We start from the raw sequence: 19,931 nt of genomic DNA, 5'->3' as shown, positions 1-19,931 counted from the left end.
CCCATTGACATAGTGTAGAGGTGGCAGCAGCATGAAGAGGCCACATTGTGGCACAATGACAGAGTCTGAAGATGGCAGCAGCATCAGGAGACCACAGAGCGGCACAATGACAGAGTCTGGAGGTGGCATCAGCATCAGGAGGCCACAGAGTGGCACAATGACAGAGTGTCAGAGTGTGGAGGTGGCAGCAGCATGAGGAGGCCATAGGGTGTCACAATGACAGAGTCTAAAGATGGTGGCAGCATCAGGGGGCCATAGAGTAGCACAATTACAGAGTCTGGAGGTGACGGCAGGATGAGGAGAACACACAATGGCCCAATGACAGAGTCTGAAGGTGGCAGCAGCATTAAGAGGCCATAGAGTGGCACAATGACAGAGTGTGGAGGTGGCAGCAGCATGAAGAATCCACAGAGTGGCACAATGACAGAGTCTGAAGGTGGCGGCAGCATGAGGAGGCCACAGAGTGGCGCAATGACAGAGTCTGAAGGTGTTACACAACAAGGTCTGCAGTTAGACGGATCTAACGTGACCGGAATACTCAACAATTCAATTCAACAACAACCAGGAGAGTAAATGATTCCTTGAATAAAATATATTTATTGAAATTCATTAAAAAGTGTACATGACACTAATACAAACAGTATATATAGTTTTGGATACTCTCACTATATATACTGTTTGTATTAGTGTCATGTACACTTTTTAATGAATTTCAATAAATATATTTTATTCAAGGAATCATATATACTCTCCTGGTTGTTGTTGAAGAGTCTAAAGGTGGCAGCAGCATCAGGCGGCCACAGAGTGGCACAATGACTGAGTTTGGAGGTGGCGGCAGCAGCAGCATCAGGAGAAGGCAACAGATTGGCCCAATGACAGAGTCTGAAGGTGGCGGTTGCATCAGGAGGCCACAGAGTGGCACAATGACAGAGTCTGGAGGTGGTGGCAGCATGAGGAGACCACAGAGTGGCTCAATGACATAGTCTGGAGTTGGTGGTGGCATCAGGAGGCCACAGAGTGGCACAATGACAGAGTCTGGAGGTGGTTGCAGCATGAGGAGGCCACAGAGTGGCACAGTGGCAAATTGTGGAGGTGGATGGGAATACCAGTACCCAATGATATTGGTGGGTGAAAGACGAAGCACTTGGCCTCAGATGTTCGCGAACCGCAAGTTCGCGGCGGGTCCCATTTATTTTAATAGCAGGTGAACCTGAAAAACCTTCAGCTCATATTTGCAGCCACAATGACACAGTCTGGAGGTGGCTGCAGCATGAGGAGACCACAGAGTGGCCCATTGACATAGTGTAGAGGTGGCAGCAGCATGAGGAGGCCACAGAGTGGCACAAAGACAGAGTCTGAAGGTGGCGGCAGCATGAGGAGGCCACAGAGTCGCACAGTGACAAATTGTGGAGGTGGATGGGAATACCAGTACCCGATGATATTGGTGGGTGAAAGACGGAGCACTTGGCCTCAGATGTGTAGCATCAGGTTGGTGGCGGAATCAGAATAGCAGCTGAGGCAGGTATCCAGAAGAAACCGGTCTCTTTTGTCAAAGTGTTGGTGTGGTTCCATGGATAGTGATGGACAAACATCTGCCGGGACGGTTCGCGGACGCGATCGCGCAAACGCGATCAAATGTTCGCGAACCGCAAGTTCGTGGCGGGTCCCATTCATTTTAATGGCAGGCGAACCTGAAAAACCTTCAGCTCATATTTGCAGACAAGAAATAATTACTAGAAGTGCACAAATAGTCCCACAACAAAATGGACAGTTACATACCAGATGTATTATTCAAATTTGCGATCTCCATAAAAAAAAATTCCAATGCGAAATATCGGCAATATAATTTTTGCGTACGCGTATGCGCAAATGCACTATACAGTACCCAAATGCACTATAAAGAAAGTATATTGGTATATAACACCCCGCTTCAATCAGTTTTTTGGGGGGACGACTGGTATATCACACCAGTAGAAATTATTTGTTCCAATAACGGTTGTCCCTCTATATACCTGCAGTATCGCAGCAGAACCGCACACAACTGCCGCACAATACAAATGCACTATAATATACTTTATAACATAGAAAGTATATTATAACATTGTACAAGGAAGGAAATCCATTAGAATATACAGTACAGATCAAAAGTTTGGACACACCATCTCATTCAAAGAGTTTTCTTTATTTTCATGACTATGAAGGCATCAAAACTGTGAATTAACACATGTGGAATTATATACATAACAAACAAGTGTGAAACAACTGAAAATATGTCATATTCTAGGTTCTTCAAAGTAGCCACCTTTTGCTTTGATTACTGCTTTGCACACTCTTGGCATTCTCTTGATGAGCTTCAAGAGGTAGTCCCCTGAAATGGTCTTCCAACAGTCTTGAAGGAGTTCCCAGAGATGCTTAGCACTTGTTGGCCCTTTTGCCTTCACTCTGCGGTCCAGGTCACCGCAAACCATCTCGATTGGGTTCAGGTCCGGTGACTGTGGAGGCCAGGTCATCTGGCGCAGCACCCCATCACTCTCCTTCATGGTCAAATAGCCCTTACTTTCAAAGTTTTCCCAATTTTTCGGCTGACTGACTGACCTTCATTTCTTAAAGTAATGATGGCCACTCGTTTTTCTTTACTTAGGGCTCTTTCACACCTGCGTTCTTTTCTTCCGGCATAGAGTTCCGTCGTCGGGGCTCTATGCCGGAAGAATCCTGATCAGGATTATCCTAATGCATTCTGAATGGAGAGAAATCCGTTCAGGATGCATCAGGATGTCTTCAGTTCCGGAACGGAACGTTTTTTGGCCGGAGAAAATACCGCAGCATGCTGCGCTTTTTGCTCCGGCCAAAAATCCAAAACACTTGCCGCAAGGCCGGCCTTAAGCTAAACGTCGTTTCGGCGCATTGCCGGACCCGACATTTAGCTTTTTCAGAGTGGTTACCATGGCTGCCGGGACGCTAAAGTCCTGGCAGCCATGGTAAAGTGTAGTGGGGAGCGGGGGAGCAGTGTACTTACCGTCCGTGCGGCTCCCGGGGCGCTCCAGAGTGACGTCAGAGCGCCCCAAGCGCTTGGATCACATGATCACATGGATCACGTCATCCATGCGCATGGGGCGCTCTGACGTCATTCTGGAGCGCCCCGGGAGCCGCACGGACTGTAAGTATACCGCTCCCCCGCTCCCCGCTCCTACTATGGCAACCAGGACATTAATAGCGTCCTGGGTGCCATAGTAACACTGAAAGCATTTTGAAGACGGCTCCGTCTTCAAATGCTTTCAGTACACTTGCGTTTTTCCGGATCCGGCTGGCACCTCCGGCAACGGAAGTGCACGCCGGATCCCAACAACGCAAGTGTGAAAGAGGCCTTAGCTGCTTTTTTCTTGCCATAAAAAAAATTCTAACAGTCTATTCAGTAGGACTATCAGCTGTGTATCCACCTGACTTCTCCTCAACGCAACTGATGGTCCCAACCCCATTTATAAGGCAGGAAATCCCACTTATTAAACCTGACAGGGCACACCTATGAAGTGAAAACCATTTCAGGGGACTACCTCTTGAAGCTCATCAAGAGAATGCCAAGAGTGTGCAAAGCAGTAATCAAAGCAAAAGGTGGCTACTTTGAAGAACCTAGAATATGACATATTTTCAGTTGTTTCAAACTTGTTTGTTATGTATATAATTCCACATGTGTTAATTCATAGTTTTGATGCCTTCAGTGTGAATCTACAATTTTCATAGTCATGAAAATAAAGAAAACTCTTTGAATGAGAAGGTGTGTCCAAACTTTTGGTCTGTACTGTACATGAAGATAAAACGTAACCTTTAATAATTTTACTATGAGGGTCCATTCACACATCCGTAAGTGTTTTGCGGATCCGCCAAACACGGAAACCGCAATTTGTGGACCGCACATCGCCGGCACTATAATAGAAAATGCCAAATCTTGTCTGCAATTGCGGACAAGAATAGGACATGTTCTATTTTTTTGCGGAAATGGAAGCACAGATGCGGAAGTGCGGATACGCAAATGTGGATGTGGATCTGCAAATGCGGATGAGGACAGCACATTCTGTCCCCATTGAAAATGAATGGGTCTGCACCCGTTCCGCAAAATTGCGGAACGGATGCAGACCCATTTTGCGGACGTGTAAATGGAAAAGATATCCCTCAAAATTAAAATAAATTAAATTATTAAAGTTAAGCAAAAAGCATAGATGTGGTAGGCAATAACAAGTGCTCAGCGGCACTAAATCAGGTGCTCGGCTGCACCAAATCAGAAACCATATGTCCTACCACAATCCGGGGGGTCCCAGTGCACATCGATGAATCCAGGAGGGAAAGCAATAAAACATCCATCCCTGGGCTAGATGATGATGTGGTATTGAAGGACAGGGTGGGCAAAGAACTATCCCTGAAATTGCCCTACAGGGGGGTGCTATTCTGGCCCTGATAGCCTAACTACAGACCACCCGCCCTGATAAGAGCAACCCCGTTCGGAACCTTACCCTATATAAAAATTGCCCTAGTAAGCCCCTAGCCCCTACGCCCCTGACTTACAGGAGATCACTATATAGATCTATGTGTTTTTGACTCATTATAAAAGTATATTATAAGTATATCGCACCCCTCTGTGTATCACATATATCGATAGCACACCTATACTAGTGCTTAAAATGACTTTTGTGGCCCTATTAGCTAGCGTTTGGTGTCCCTAACAGCCTGTCCCTGCTCCACACAGCAACCTCTCCCTACACTGGCAAAACACTGAATGTAAAATGGTGGCCAGATCAGGTTTATTTATAAGGTAGGGTGTATGTCCAAGTGCTGAAATGTCTCAATTGGCTGTCCTGTACTACCTGATGGATGTGTCATGGGTGAAAGATCTTCACAATGTAAAAGAATATGGCGGGCGCAAATTTCTCCATATGTTCGCATGTTCGGCGAATCGCAAACATGCAAAGTTCGCCGCGAAACGACCGCCGGGCGAACCGCAAGGCCATCTCTAACCGTGGATAATCTAGTCTGATGCATCAGGCATTGGTGGGTGGAAATCCTGGCTGATCCACGCCTGATTCATCTTGACAAAGGTCAGTCTCTCCATATTTTGGGTGGACAGGCGAGTACTTCTTGGGAAACTTTGGCCCCGCCGCACTAAACATCCACTCTGATGCCACACTTCTGGCCGGGCAGGACAGCTTTTTCAGGGTAAACTCTGCTAGTTGCGGCCATAAATCCAGTTTGGCTGCCCAGTAGTCCAGTGGATCTTCAATGTGGGTTGGCAGGGTGCCGTCCAAGTATGCCACCACCTGCTGGTTCAGGTCCTGTTCTATGTCTAGCTGCTGGTGAGTAGTTTCTTCACTATGCGGGTGAAGGAAGCTGCTCTTCAGCGACTCTAGAGTCAGGCTGCTGCTGATGGAGTTGGAACTGCTCCTGCCACCCCATCCCTCCCCAGTAGACATGGCAGTGGAAAGTGAGCGCAGAAGGCCCCCCAGTCAGACCTACGAGAGGATGGACGATGGCGCAGATAGGCAGCAGCCAACTGGCTACAAAGATTGTCTATAGTAGTTCAGTTTGTCCTCCCTTTCAGCGGATATAAAAAAGGCACCCATTTTGGACCGGTAGCGAGGTTCCAACAAGGTGGAGAGCCAGAAGTCATCCCTCTGCTGAATGGTGACAATTTGGCTGTCACTACCCAAGCAACTGACCATGCGAAGGGCCATTTGCGCAAGTGACTCCACTCCACTCCACTGCATACTGCCACAGTGTGCTTGGGTCATCTGCCTCATCTTTCTCATCTCCCTCTTGCTCCTCCGGCTGCTCCTGCTCTTCTTTTCCTGTCACCTGTGTCGAAAAACCACCAATACTACACATTGCTTGTGCTCCAATGTCCTTTTCCTCCTCCAGTTCAGCCCCCACAGGGCTCATGTGGCCATAAGATCTAAGCGCCACGTCTCCAGTCCTCTGACCAGCCATATTTAGCAGCATCTGTTCCTGGACATGAAGCAGTGGAATGATGTGGTTCATCCCGTAGTCCTGGCGACTGACAAATAACGTGGCATCCTCAAAGGGCCTGAGCAAATGGCAGGTGTCACGCATGAGCTGCCACTGGCTTACATCGAAGTAACACAGGGGAGTATCCTGTCCGCTTGAATCATCAGAAAATCATTTATGGCCTTTCTCTGTTCGTACAGTCGGTCCAACATATGGAGGGTGGAATTCCAATGGGTGGAAACATAGCATATCAACCTATGTTGGGGGATGCCCTTCTGCCGCTTGCTGCTCTAGGAGGGTGTGCTTTGCGGTGTACGAGTGGTTGAAATGCATGCTAAGTTTCCTGGCCATTTTTAGGATGTCTTGCAGATGGGTGGAAGACTTCAGGAAATGCTTGACACTCAGATTGTATGGGTGAGCGCATGGCTCATGCCTCCTTGACGCAACGCCGAGACAATGTTCTTCCCGTAGTTGGCCACCATGGTTCCGATTTTGAGTTGTCAGGGAGAAAGCCAGGATTCAATTTCTTGCTGAAGGACACGGAGCAGTTCCTGCCCTGTGTGACTCCGTTCACCAAGGCAAACGAGGTCAAGAACAGTGTGACACCACCATGCCCTGCACATGTGGTATTCTGGAGGTGCACAGTGAATTGTCCCTGCAGTGGAGGCTGAGGACACGGTAGAGAATGAGGAGGCAGAGGCGGACATTGTCGCTGGACCAATGGTGTGGCAACGTGGAGGCGGAAGCAGCGTCACCTGGCTAAGTTGCTGGTGTGGCTGTGCAGAAACCACATTAACCCAGTGGGCCGCAAAGGAAATGTTCTGTCCCTGACCGTAGTTACAGCTCCACATGTCGGGCGCTGCCTTGCACTTTGGTAGACACTGACAGGCTCAAGTACTGGCCCACCTTCTGTTCTACATGTGTGTGCAGAGCTGGTACTGCTTTTTTGGCAAAGAAATGACGGCTTGGGACCCTCCACTTCGGCTCAAGCCATCAGTTCTCTGAAAGGTGCAGAGTCCACCACTTGGAAAGGGAGGGACCGCAGCACAAACAACTTGGAAAGGAGCACGTTCAGCTTCTGCGCCGTTGGATGAGTGCACGCATACTGTTGTCTCTTGGCAATCGCTTCGGTGATCAATTGCTGATGGAATGACTGATGAGGAGTAGGAGGAGCAGGAGAATCAGGAGAATCAGGACCAGCAGATGATGGGAAGGACAGACAGCTTCCTTCGATGAGGTGGTGGAGCCTTGACTGCCTGAAACTGAGTGTGTGCCACTGGGTGATGAAGCGGTTTCTGTGGCAGGCTGGACCACCATATCGGAGCCACGGTTCTCCCAGGTCTCTTTATGGCAACGCTGCATATGTTGACGCAGGACCGTAGTGCCATTGGCACCCTGGCCACGCTTCACCCTCTGCCCACAGATTCTACACATGGCCATATTTACCTTCTCCGACGGCTTAACAAAAAACTACCACACCACACCGCTGAGTAGGTAATTTTACCCCCAACACTACGCACTGACTGACTGCTACCACCTCTGTCTCCTTGAACCCCTGCACCGCTAATTCCCAGGCAGGTAGGCTCCTGCGAAGCGGGTGGTCTACCCCGGGCACAATTGGCTCCCGACCGCCCACTGCTGCCACCATGCTGACTCCCGCCCACGCTAGCAACTTCCTGGCGGCCACCCTCTTCTCCCGATGATGATGAAGCCTCTTCGTCACCCTGCTCCCAAGTGCGATCAGCTACATCATTATCATCGAGTACTGTCTGCACATCACTGAGGTCCTCCTCATCCGTCTCTGAGTCTGACCTCTCACAACACCAGCTCCCACGCCACTCTCCTCATCACTACTTGCCCGCCTAGCGGAGGAAGCGGCGGATGTCTCCTCCAGATTCTGGCTGGTCAGTAGCTGCTGACATTCCTCTAGTAGCTCTTCCTCGCTGAATAGGGGAGCCGAGCCTATGGCATATTATACTTCTCGTGGTGAGGGAACTGAAAATGACAGAGGTAGGATTAGGACAGGTGGGGGCACACGGCCTGCTCCAGGGTCATGCCAACTAAGTGTTGTGTCATAGGAACCCTCTGACTCTTGGCTGGGGTTGTCTGATGTCACTTGGGAAGAAGTGGATGAACGAGTCAACGATTCAAGAACTGCTGGGTTGCTGGTCAAGATGAAACTGGAAGCTCAGGCCTCTCGCTGTGTACCCTGTTGCCACGCCCCCTTACTCTGCTGTGACCTCTGCCTGCACCAGAAACATTTAGGCCTCTGCCACTCCCCTGTGCAGGGCCTGGCACTTCTCTGTTTAACATATTGTTAGATAAAATAATCAAATCTTAGATCAAATATTTTTTATTTCGGCACTAATACACAGCAAACTGGGCTTTACAGTATATCACTGCACCGCACAAGGGCAATTAGGCCCTAATTTTTTTCTACTTTTACACAACAGAAAAGGCTTTTCAACAGATAAGTGCAATGCTGGACGGCAAATATATTTTTATTTTGCCACTAATACACGGCAAACTGGGCTTTACAGTATATCACTGCACCACACAAGGGCAATTAGGCCCTAATTTTTTTCTACTTTTACACAAAAGACTTTTCAACAGATAAATGATACAATGAACTGCTAATATACACTCACCTAAAGAATTATTAGGAACACCTGTCCTATTTCTCATTAATGCAATTATCTAGTCAACCAATCACATGGCAGTTGCTTCAATGCATTTAGGGGGGTGGTCCTGGTCAAGACAATCTCCTGAACTCCATAATGAATGTCAGAATGGGATAGAAAGGTGATTTAAGCAATTTTGAGCGTGGCATGGTTGTTGGTGCCAGACGGGCCGGTCTGAGTATTTCACAATCTGCTCAGTTACTGGGATTTTCACGCACAACCATTTCTAGGGTTTACAAAGAATGATGTGAAAAGGAAAAAACATCCAGTATGCGGCAGTCCTGTGGATGCTAGAGGTCAGAGGAGAATGGGCCGACTGATTCAAGCTGATAGAAGAGCAACGTTGACTGACCACTCGTTACAACCGAGGTATGCAGCAAAGCATTTGTGAAGCCACAAAATGCACAACCTTGAGGTGGATGGGCTACAACAGCAGAAGACCCCACCGGGTACCACTCATCTCCACTACAAATAGGAAAAAGAGGCTACAATTTGCACGAGCTCACCAAAATTGGACTGGAAAATGTTGCCTGGTCTGATGAGTCTCGATTTCTGTTGAGACATTCAAATGGTAGAGTCCGAATTTGGCGTAAACAGAATGAGAACATGTATCCATCCTCTGATGGCTACTTCCAGCAGGATAATGCACCATGTCACAAAGCTTGAATCATTTCAAATTGGTTTCTTGAACATGGCAATGAGCTCACTGTACTTAAATGGCCCCACAGTCACCAGTTCTCAACCCAATAGAGCATCTTTGGGATGTGGTGGAACGGGAGCTTCATGCCCTGGATGTGCATCCCTCAAATCTCCATCAACTGCAAGATGCTATCCTATCAATATGGGCCAACATTTCTAAAGAATGCTATCAGCACCTTGTTGAATCAATGCCACGTAGAATTGAGGCAGTTCTGAAGGCAAAAGGGGGTCCAACACCGTATTAGTATGGTGTTCCTAATAATTCTTTAGGTGAGTGTATATTTTTTTCTTCCACTAATATACAGTAAACAGGGCTTCTGAATATATCACTGCACCGCAGAACTGCAATTAGGCCCTAATTTTTTTCCACTTTTACACAAAAGGTTTTTCAACAGATAAGTGCAACGCTGAATGGAGAATATATTTTTATTTCGCCACTAATACGCGGCAAAGATATTTTTTCTTTTTCCATTAATACATGGAATAAAGAGCTTTAGAACAGATAACTGCACCGCTGAGCGGCAAATATTTTCTTCTTTTTCCACTAATACATGGAAAAAAGTGCTTGAAAACAGATAACTGCACCACTGAGCGGCAAAGATATTTTTGTTTGTCCACTAATACACGGAAAAAAAGGCTTTAAAACAGATAAATGCACCACTGAGCGGCAAAGATATTTTTCCTTTTTCCCCTAATACACGCAAAAAAGGGCTTTAAAACAGATAACTGCACCGCTGAGCGGCAAAGATCATTTTCCTTTTTTCACTAATACACCCAAAAAAGGGCTTTAAAACAGATAACTGCACCGCTGAGCAGCAAATATATTTTTTTCTTTTTCCACTAATACACAGAAACAAGGGCTTTAAAACAGATAACTGCACCGCTGAGCAGCAAATATATTTTTTTCTTTTTCCACTAATACATGGAAAAAAGTGCTTGAAAACAGATAACTGCACTGCTGAGTAGATCTGCAAAAAAAAGAGGGTTAGTCAGCACCTCCCAGTGCGCAGGTGCACGCCGCCATGGCAAAGACCTAGAGGAAAAAAAGGAGACAATGCGGCAGCACTCTGCAAATCAGACAAAGTACAACAATGCTTACAAAAATTATGATGCTAATACTACGCTTAAAAAGCGAGATGCTTGGTCAATGCATTTTGTACAAAACCATCTAAGCCCGTATGCCAAACGTCAAGGCGATCTCTGTTACACGGGTCCTAACACTAAATACTACCTGTTATGCGCCATAATGACCGCCATAAAATTCAGGGAGTGTTGGACCCACATGCATGCTGGATCCACTCTGCCTTTTTCCGGTAGTATTTAGTGTTAGGACCCGTGTAACAGTATTTAGTGTTAGGACCCGTGTAACAGAGATCGCCTTGACGTTTGGCATACGGGCTTAGATGGTTTTGTACAAAATGCATTGACCAAGCATCTCGCTTTTTAAGCGTAGTATTAGCATCATAATTTTTGTAAGCATTGTTGTACTTTGTCTGATTTGCAGAGTGCTGCCGCATTGTCTCCTTTTTTTCCTGCACTGCTGAGTAGCAAATATTATTTTTTTCTTTTTCCACTAATACATGGAAAAAAGGACTTTAGAACAGATAACTGCACCGTTGAGCGGCAAATATATTTTTCTTTTGCCACTAATACACGACAAAAAGGTATTGTCATTTTTGCACTTCACCACACAATGGCTAGTAAGCCCTTTTTTCCCACTAATACAAGCCAAAAACCACTTTAGAACATATAACTGCACCGTACAAGGGAAAATAAAAGGTAGAATTATTTCCTTGTAATAAACCCTGTTAATATTTGTATCAAACAGCACTTGCACCCTAATAAAAACGGTTTGCTGGAATTACAGAGCTGTATAATGGCAATGTATAATGCCAGTCAGTGCAGCAAAGTGTAATCGGATTGTTCCTATTAGGGCTTGTTCACACGACTGTTGCCCCTCCATGCCCGTGCTGTGGACTGCAAATTGTGGTCCGCAATGCACGGGCACTGACTGTGGGTCAGCCGCATGTGGATCGCGGACCTATTCACTTGAATGTGTCCGCGATCTGTCCGTTCCGCAAAAAGATAGAGCAATTTCTATCTTTTTGTGGTGCAGAGGCACGGAACAGAACCCCAGGAAGCACTCCGCAGTGCTTCTGTGGGGTTCCGTACTGTATCTGCGGATTTGCAGACCCATTCAAGTGAAGGGGCAACGGTTGTGTGAACAAGCACTTACCCAGGCTGTCACCTCCCCACTGAACCCTGTTCAACAGAAATGCAGTGGAATGATTCCTCCTTATCCTTTCCCTACACCTTGAATAGTCTTTCCCTGCACTTGTAAATCGTTTTTTTTTCACCACAATCAAGTCTTTCCTATCACTGTCCATAGCGCCTGCAGACACGTCTCTCCCTGCACTAAGTACACTGGTGAATCACAGAATCTAAGATGGCTGCCACTATTTATAGGGCTGTGACATCACAGGGCTGGCTGGCTGCTGATTGGCTGCATGCATGTCAGCATGGGTGTTCCCGACTTCCCAGAGTTTCTTGCCCCATGTCCTCACATGTGCAGCAGCTATTTTAGGAAAAAATAAGATTCGTTACCACGAAGCGCGAGGAAATTCGCATTCGGTGCGAATCAAATTTTTCCTGAAATTTCAATCGAATTTCACTTTGTCAGCTTCGATTCGCTCATCTCTAGTCATTATTTTGCATCAGTGTTTCCGAGTTAAAATGAGGAATGTGTGCCGAACTATTCTTTTTTTTATATACTTTTAGGCTATGTTTGTTCCACTCTTGGTTTTAGCTTATAAAACTGAAATAAAAAAAAATGACTAAAATAAACAAGTGTGATAATACATCTAGAGTAAATCCGTAAAGAAAACACAGAGAAGGTGGGTGAGAGTTACCTCTGCCCATTTAACCAGTTTAATATAGTTGTAATCTTCAAATGCAGCAAAATTGTATGGAAACATTTCAAAGATTGCCAAATTATCAAGAACCTATCTTACCATGGAGCAAGCTATACATGTTTAAGAATAGTAACTCAATAAGCCATTTATTATGAGATCACCCATTTTATATTTATGTGCTTCTTTCCAGCTGCTACAATCTGCAGTGCCTCTGGAGATCCTCACTACAACACATTTGATGGTGCAGTTCACCATTACATGGGGAACTGCAGCTACACACTCACAAAACTATGCAATGTATCATCTATTGAATTCCCATACTTCCATGTCTACACCACCAATGAGCACAGAGGAGGCAACACCAAAGTGTCCTATATCCAGTCAGTACATGTAGAAATGTACAACACTAATTTTACATTGCTGAAGAACAAAAAGCTAAATGTAAGTTTCCCAGTTTCCTGTTAATCACATATTTGATATATTGTCATTTCCCTTAGGCCGAATGCACACGGCCATGTTCCGCAGCCGAGATTGGCCCGTGGTATGCCGGGCTGGATTCCTGTTCAGAGCAGGAGCGCACGGCGTCATTGGTTGCTATGACGCCGTGCGCTTCATGCCGCAGCTGCTGTACAGTAATACACTCGTATAGATCATACGAGTGTATTACTGTAGTGCAGCGGCGGCATGAAGCGCACGGCGTCATAGCGACCAATGACGCCGTGCGCTCCTGCTCTGAACAGGAATCCAGCCCGGCATACCACGGACCGCTTTCGGCCGCGGAACACGGCCGTGTGCATTCGGCCTTAGTAATACTATATACTGCAAAAATCCTTTAATTTAAATTCACATAAATTAATGTCTCAAATGTGGCTGTTTTTTTCTGTCACTTGGATCAAAAAGCTGGGGAAAAAACTGAAATGCATCAGAAAACATTTATCAAACTGGTGTAAAGTAGAACTAGCTTTGTTGCCCATAGCAACCGATCAAATTCCATCTTTCATTATTCAGAGCTCCTTTGGAAAATGAAAGGTGGAATCTGATTGGTTGCTATGGGCAACTAAGCCAGTTCTACTTTAGGCCTCTTTCACATGGGCGAGATTTCCACGCGGGTGCAATGCGTGAGGTGAACGCATTGCACTCGCACTAAATCCGGACCCATTCATTTCTATGGGGCTGTGCACATGAGCGGTGATTTGCATGCATCACTTGTGCGTTGCGTGAAAATTGCAGCATGCTCTATTTTGCGCGTTTCTCACGCAACGCAGGCCTCATAGTAGTGAATGGGGTTGCGTGAAAATCGCAGGCATCCACAAGCAAGTGTGGATGCAGGGCGATTTTCACGCATGGTTGCTAGGAGATGATCAGGATGGGGACCCGATCAGTATTATTTTCCCTTATGACATGGTTATAAGGGAAAATATTAGCATTCTTAATACAGAATGCTTAGTAAAATAGGGCTGGAGGGGTTAAAAAAATTATAATAATTTAACTGACCTTAATCCACTTGTTCCCGCAGCCCGGCTTCTCTTCTTCCTTCTTCTTTGCTGTGCAGGAGGAAAGGGACCTGTGGTGACGTTACTGCGCTCATCACATGGCCCGTCACATGATCCATCACCATGGTGACGGATCATGTGATGGACCATGTGATGAGCGCAGTGATGTCATCAAAGGTCCTTTACCCAGGTCCTGAAGAAAGAAGAAAGAAGAGAAGCCGGGCTGCGCGAACAAGTGGATTAAGGTGAGTTAATTATAATTATTTTTTTTTTAACCCCTCCAGCCCTATTTTACTTAGCATTCTGTATTAAGAATGCTATTATTTTCCCTTATAACCATGTTATAAGGGAAAATAATGCAATCTACACAACACCTAACCCAAACCCGAACTTCTGTGAAGAAGTTCGGGTTTGGGTACCAAACATGCCGATTTTTCTCACGCACGTGCAAAACTCTTTAAAATGTTTTGCACTCGCGCGGATTTTCCCGCGACGCACCCGCATCTTATCCGGACCAAATCTATGGCTCCCGTGTGAAAGAGGCCTTACACCAGTTTTATAAATACCCCCCTCTGTCAGGAAAATAAGCAGATCCACCGTACAGTACATGGTCTCCCAATTATTCACTTTCCAGTTTCATCAATTTTTTTAAAACTTTTCATACTAGGTTGATGGAAAGAGAACAAACCTGCCAACGGCTCTAGAAAGTAGAGTCAGAGTGCACATCAGTGGCAATTACTTAATTTTAGAGACCGACTTTGGACTACAAGTGAGGTTTGATGGTAACCATTACAGTGATGTTTCTCTACTCTCAACATTCAAGGGCCATGTGTGTGGACTGTGTGGTAAGACCTATGTTCATACCCACTTATAGTTTACAGTGTGTGAGGAAGCTACTATTGTCTGAACTGGTTTCATTTCACCTTCAATATTCCTGTCTTTTAGGCAACTACAATGACAATGCAAGAGATGACTCTTTAAAGCCTGATGGCAGTACAGCATCAAATTCAAAAGAACTTGGAGATAGCTGGCTGGTTGACCGAGATAATAAAGTGTAAGTTATAGAAATATTGTACTGTTCTTTTAATTGTTTAATTTAATTGAAGCTCAATAGTGCATTGAGAAAATGCATGCAATCATTTTTAGTTTATATGTATAGGGGTGGACTGGGAACTTAAAGTTGCCCTGGAAACCTAAAAGTGGCTCTATGTTGTAGGTGAATCCAAATTTACCAAAGGTGGGGCAGCACAAGTAGGCAGGGCCAGCAATACCACAATGGAGCACAAAATACCCCCTTGCAGAATCAAATATCACAATGCAGCAACAAAATACCACCACCTTCGCTGTAGTATCCAAGTGTATCAAGTGTATTACTATGAGGACAGAGATGTAGTTGAATTCAGGAGAGCATCAGATCATTATGTACCTGGCCAGCGGCCGTGAGAAGGGCTCAGTGGCCCCTTGGCATCGACCCACTGGGAAATTTCCCTGTAGGGTCTATGGGCAGTCTGCCCCTGTAATTAATAATATTCTTAAAGACGTGTTGCAGTATTAACATACTCTAAGTTAAACTGTGGATAGGTATATCATACTTTGTACACTGGGTAGATTCTGAGGGACATTTACTAAAGTGTTTTCGCCACTAATGTGGCATAAAAAATTAGCAAATTATGGTGTACGCTATAGTTGCACAATAATTTGCGACCTATCACTTGTTTAATTACTGTTTAAAAGTGGCAAGAATAGCGTGACCTCCCGCAGCCTGACAGATAAACTATCATTTATGCCAGAAACTAGCATAAATGATTAAGTTAAATCTATATCTGCTCATGGCATACATTTAAAAGCCTAGCACATGGACTGCCTGGAAATGAGCCCAATTTATTAAGGGACCTGTGCCTCTTAAAACATTTGCCACAGTCTTATCTAATGGACTTAATACTAAGATTAGTGTTTGTAACTACAGTTTTAATATATCTCCTCTAATGTATTTTTAAAATGCATAATGCCTTAGCTATTAAAGGGGGTTGTTCAAGATTAAATTTTTTTTTTTCCTGCAACAGTTTTTTTCTTATGCATTGATTGTGTCTAATATTGAAGCTTTGCCTTATTTTTTTCAATTATTTATATATACTAGCTTAAGGACCCGGCTTCGCTCGGGTATATTTAATCAATTTAATTTAATGTTTGTGTGTGTCGTTAAAAGATATCAACACTATCCACTATAACAGTGACATCTACAGCACAGTGCCCCGTCCCTTAAAATTGGACCTCCACAGCAGCCCACCCCATTAACTTTGACCTTTACAGCAGCCTTTCCCTTTAACAGTGACTTTCACAGCATACCACCCCCTTGACAGTGACCTCCACAGGGCCTTTACTGGATCGGGGGCATGTCCTTTAGAACAGCTCACTCTAAGACAGCAGCACTGTACTGCAGAAAGTCCCCCTCCCTTCCACCCCTGCAGCTGACAGAAGTTGATTTTTACCTTTATTTTTTCAATCCCCGTCGGCTTAAGAGTGGGAGGGTGCGTGGCCTAACCAGATATTGGCGTGGCTTAGCAGGACCTAGAAGTTGATTTTTACCTTCTTTTTTTCAATCCCTGTTGGCTGAGGAGTGGAGGGGGCGTGGCCTAACCAGATCGGGGCATGGCTTAGCGCAACCTAGAAGATGATTTTTAACTTTATTTTTTCAATCTCAGTCGGCTGAGGAGTGAGAGGGGGCGTGGCTTAACTGGATCAGGGGCGTGTCCTTTTGAACAGCTCACTCTAAGACAGCAGCACTGTACTGTCTGAGTGTGAGCTGCAGGGAGAAAGTCACCCTCCCTTTCACCCCTGCAGCTGATAGAAGTTGATTTTTACCTTCATTTATTCAATCCCTGTTGGCTCAGGAGTGGGAGGGGGCATAGCCTAACCAGATTAGGGGCGTGGATTAGTGGGACATTTGGGTGGGGTTTTAAGTCTTTTGAGGGTGGACACATTGTGGCAGAGGGTGTTTCTGGGCTCCTTCCTGCAAGAGTGATGCCCCTCTGGGCACCTTACTGGCTCATTTGCATACCAAATAAACTGGATTTTCAGAGGATAAAAACATCTATTACTGGAACAAAGGCACATCTAGAAATAAGGTACTAAGTGCTATTAGGCCATGGCTTTACTTCAATAGCTTTTATCCTGGTGACAGATTTCCTTTAAAGCTCTCCTACAGCAGTGAAGATAAATGGCTGGGTTGTTATGAAAACCTGAAGTAAAACTGTGTATGTGGAGGCTGGGGGACCTGCAAGCTTCTATTGACTGATAAAAGTCATGTGACCAATCTTCTATTGGCTAATGCATTTTTTGGGAATATCTCAGGAACGGAACATACTAGAGAACTGAGACCTGGTCTAAAACCTTCCCAGACAACTGATGTACCTGTGTGCCAAATTTCGTTATTGTAAATGCGACACATCCCTTCCAGCCCACGCCACGCCCACTTATTTAGTCCTGGTGTGAGTGGCGTGACGTTGCAGATTGTGGCGCAACAAACCTTTGCACTCCAATCTGCGCCTGAAATGCGCCTAATATAGGCGTATTTCAGAATGATAAATTACCCCCTAAACATAATAAAAGTATTGATGAATGGTTTATCCTACAGGTGCCATGTAATATCTTTTTTTTCATGTGTCATAGGTGTGGAAGTCAAGACATTGAAAATTGTGATCCAAATCTTGAAGCAGAATACAGAAAGGATACAATCTGTGGCACTATAACCGATACTGCAGGTGAGACATATATGTGACGACATACTAGTCTGCTAATTTATATTATCAGCCACTAACATGTAGACATCCAGATAAATTCAGTTTCCATTCTATTATTCCAGTCAGTAAAAACGCATTTGTATTTATATTAATTAGGAATCTTCAAGGACTGCCATGCTCTTGTGAATCCTGATAATTTCTTTGAAAACTGTGTAATAGACATGTGTCTAACTGGTGGCGACTCAAATTCCCTATGTTACGCTGTGCAAGCATATGCTCAACAGTGTTCAGATGCTGGAATATGTGTTGAATGGAGATCAGACACCTTCTGCCGTAAGTATTCTATCATCTTTTCAGTTTGTATATCAGCTATTATTCATACCCACAAGAAGACAACATGCACCCTGTTCACCTTTACTTGAACACCACTCCAGAACCTGATGGACCTTATTATAAAGTAATAGGGTTCATTGGATGTCAGTATTATCCATCGTACTACAGCTCCATACTACAGCTTGTGTTATGAAGTGAAGCCACCTAGTCTTAATCAATGTTTTAAATAGCTTGTTCGCGTTCGCCGCGGCGGGCAAACATATGTGATGTTCGGTCCGCCCCCTATTCGTCATCATTGAGTAAACTTTGACCCTGTACCTCACAGTCAGCAGACACATTCCAGCCAATCAGCAGCAGACCCTCCCTCCCAGACCCTCCCACCTCCTGGACAGCATCCATTTCAGATTCATTCGGAAGCTGCATTCTTAGTGAGAGGAGGAACAGTGTAGCTGCTGCTGATTTAATATGGAAATCGATAGCTAGGCTAGTGCATTCAGTGCCCACTACAGTCCTGAAGGACTCATCTGATCTCTGCTGTAAGGACAGCACCCCAAAAAGCCCTTTTTAGGGCTAAAACATCAGTCTGCTTTTTTTTTCCTGTGTAATCTAATTGCAGTTGCCTGCCTGCCAGCTTGTGTGTCAGGCTCACAGCGTATACTGTGCCCACTTGCCCAGTGCCACTACTCATATCTGGTGTCACAATAGCTTGCATTTAAAAAAAAACAACACTTTTTGGACTGTGAAATAATAGCAGTCATTTTCCTTCACACGTGTGCGTTTCAGGGCCTGCCAGGGCACAGTGTCACACCAGTGCAACTCATATCTGGTGTAACAGTGGTGCACATTTAAAAAAACAACACTTTTTGGACTGTGAAATAATAGCAGCCATTTTCCTTCACACGTGTGCGTTTCAGGGCCTGCGAGGGGACAGTGTCACACCAGTGCAACTCATATCTGGTGGCACATTAGATTACAGGCGCAGTGCCCCAAATTTGAAGTAGGAGGACCGACCAAGCATCTTTTTCCATCTCCCGATTCCTAAAATCGATGCCATATACACGTCCCCTGATAGGGGACGTAACAGGGATTAAACTGATAAGAATAGAACAACATAACACACCACAACTATCTGGTGGCACATTAGATTGCACGCGCAGTGCCCCAAATTTGAAGTAGGAGGACCGACCAAGCATCTTTTTACATCTCCCGGTTCCTAAAATCTATGCCATATACATGTCCCCTGATAGGGGATGTAACAGGGATTAAACTGATAAGAATAGAACAACATAACACACCACAACTATCTGGTGGCACATTAGATTGCACGCGCAGTGCCCCAAATTTGAAGTAGGAGGACCGACCAAGCATCTTTTTCCATCTCCCTGTTCCTAAAATCGATGCCATATACACGTCCCCTGATAGGGGATGTAACAGGGATTAAACTGATAGGAATAGTACTACTTAACACACCTTATAATAACGCAGAGAGAGGCAACGCAGAGAGAGGAGTCTGAAGAAGAGGAGTCAGAGGAGGAAGGTGGCTTTGAGGAGGTGGAAGACCAACCACAGCAGGCGTCCCAGGGGGCTTGTTGTCACCTTTCGGGGACCCTTGGTGTTGTACGTGGCTGGGTGGAGGAAGAGACCTTTAATGACATCAGTGAGGACAAGGAACGGGACATGGCTAGATTTGGTATCCAACTTTGTGCAAATGGGGAGTTTGCGGTTGTGCAAATGGACTGTTTGCGGTTGTTTGCGGTGCGTTAAATGGGTAGTTTGGTCTGTCACTGTGAAGCGGGCGTAACCCTTACACTACCTGATCGATACAACATCATACCTGATGTTTTAAAGCACATTATTCCAAACAATTTAGGATGTTAGGTGATTTATGCCCTTTATGGATTAAAACCAGACTCTGCGTCAACTATGTAATTTTCCATGGGCGTTTTGCCATGGATCCCCCTCCGGCATGCCACAGTCCAGGTGTTAGTCCCCTTGAAACAACTTTTCCATCACTATTGTGGCCAGAAAGAGTCCCTGTGGGTTTTAAAATTCGCCTGCCTATTGAAGTCTATGGCGGTTTGC

At 45.3% G+C, this 19,931-nt stretch overlaps 1 protein-coding gene across 1 annotated transcript; it reads left to right on the top strand.

The window, feature by feature from the left end:
• Positions 1-5,457: 5,457 nt before the first annotated feature.
• Positions 5,458-17,709, top strand: LOC120999127 (zonadhesin-like). The gene is made up of 6 exons (XM_040430000.1): positions 5,458-5,470; positions 12,474-12,724; positions 14,444-14,621; positions 14,722-14,830; positions 17,446-17,537; positions 17,639-17,709. Exons 1-6 carry the CDS (start codon positions 5,458-5,460, stop codon positions 17,707-17,709), a joined length of 714 nt encoding a protein of 237 aa, XP_040285934.1.
• The last annotated feature ends 2,222 nt before the right edge of the window (positions 17,710-19,931 follow it).

Source organism: Bufo bufo, chromosome 4 (genome assembly GCF_905171765.1).
Source record: "Bufo bufo chromosome 4, aBufBuf1.1, whole genome shotgun sequence".
Classification (NCBI taxonomy): Eukaryota; Metazoa; Chordata; class Amphibia; order Anura; family Bufonidae; genus Bufo; species Bufo bufo.
Note: the sequence above shows the minus strand (reverse complement) of the source record. Positions and strands in the feature narration are given on the sequence as shown.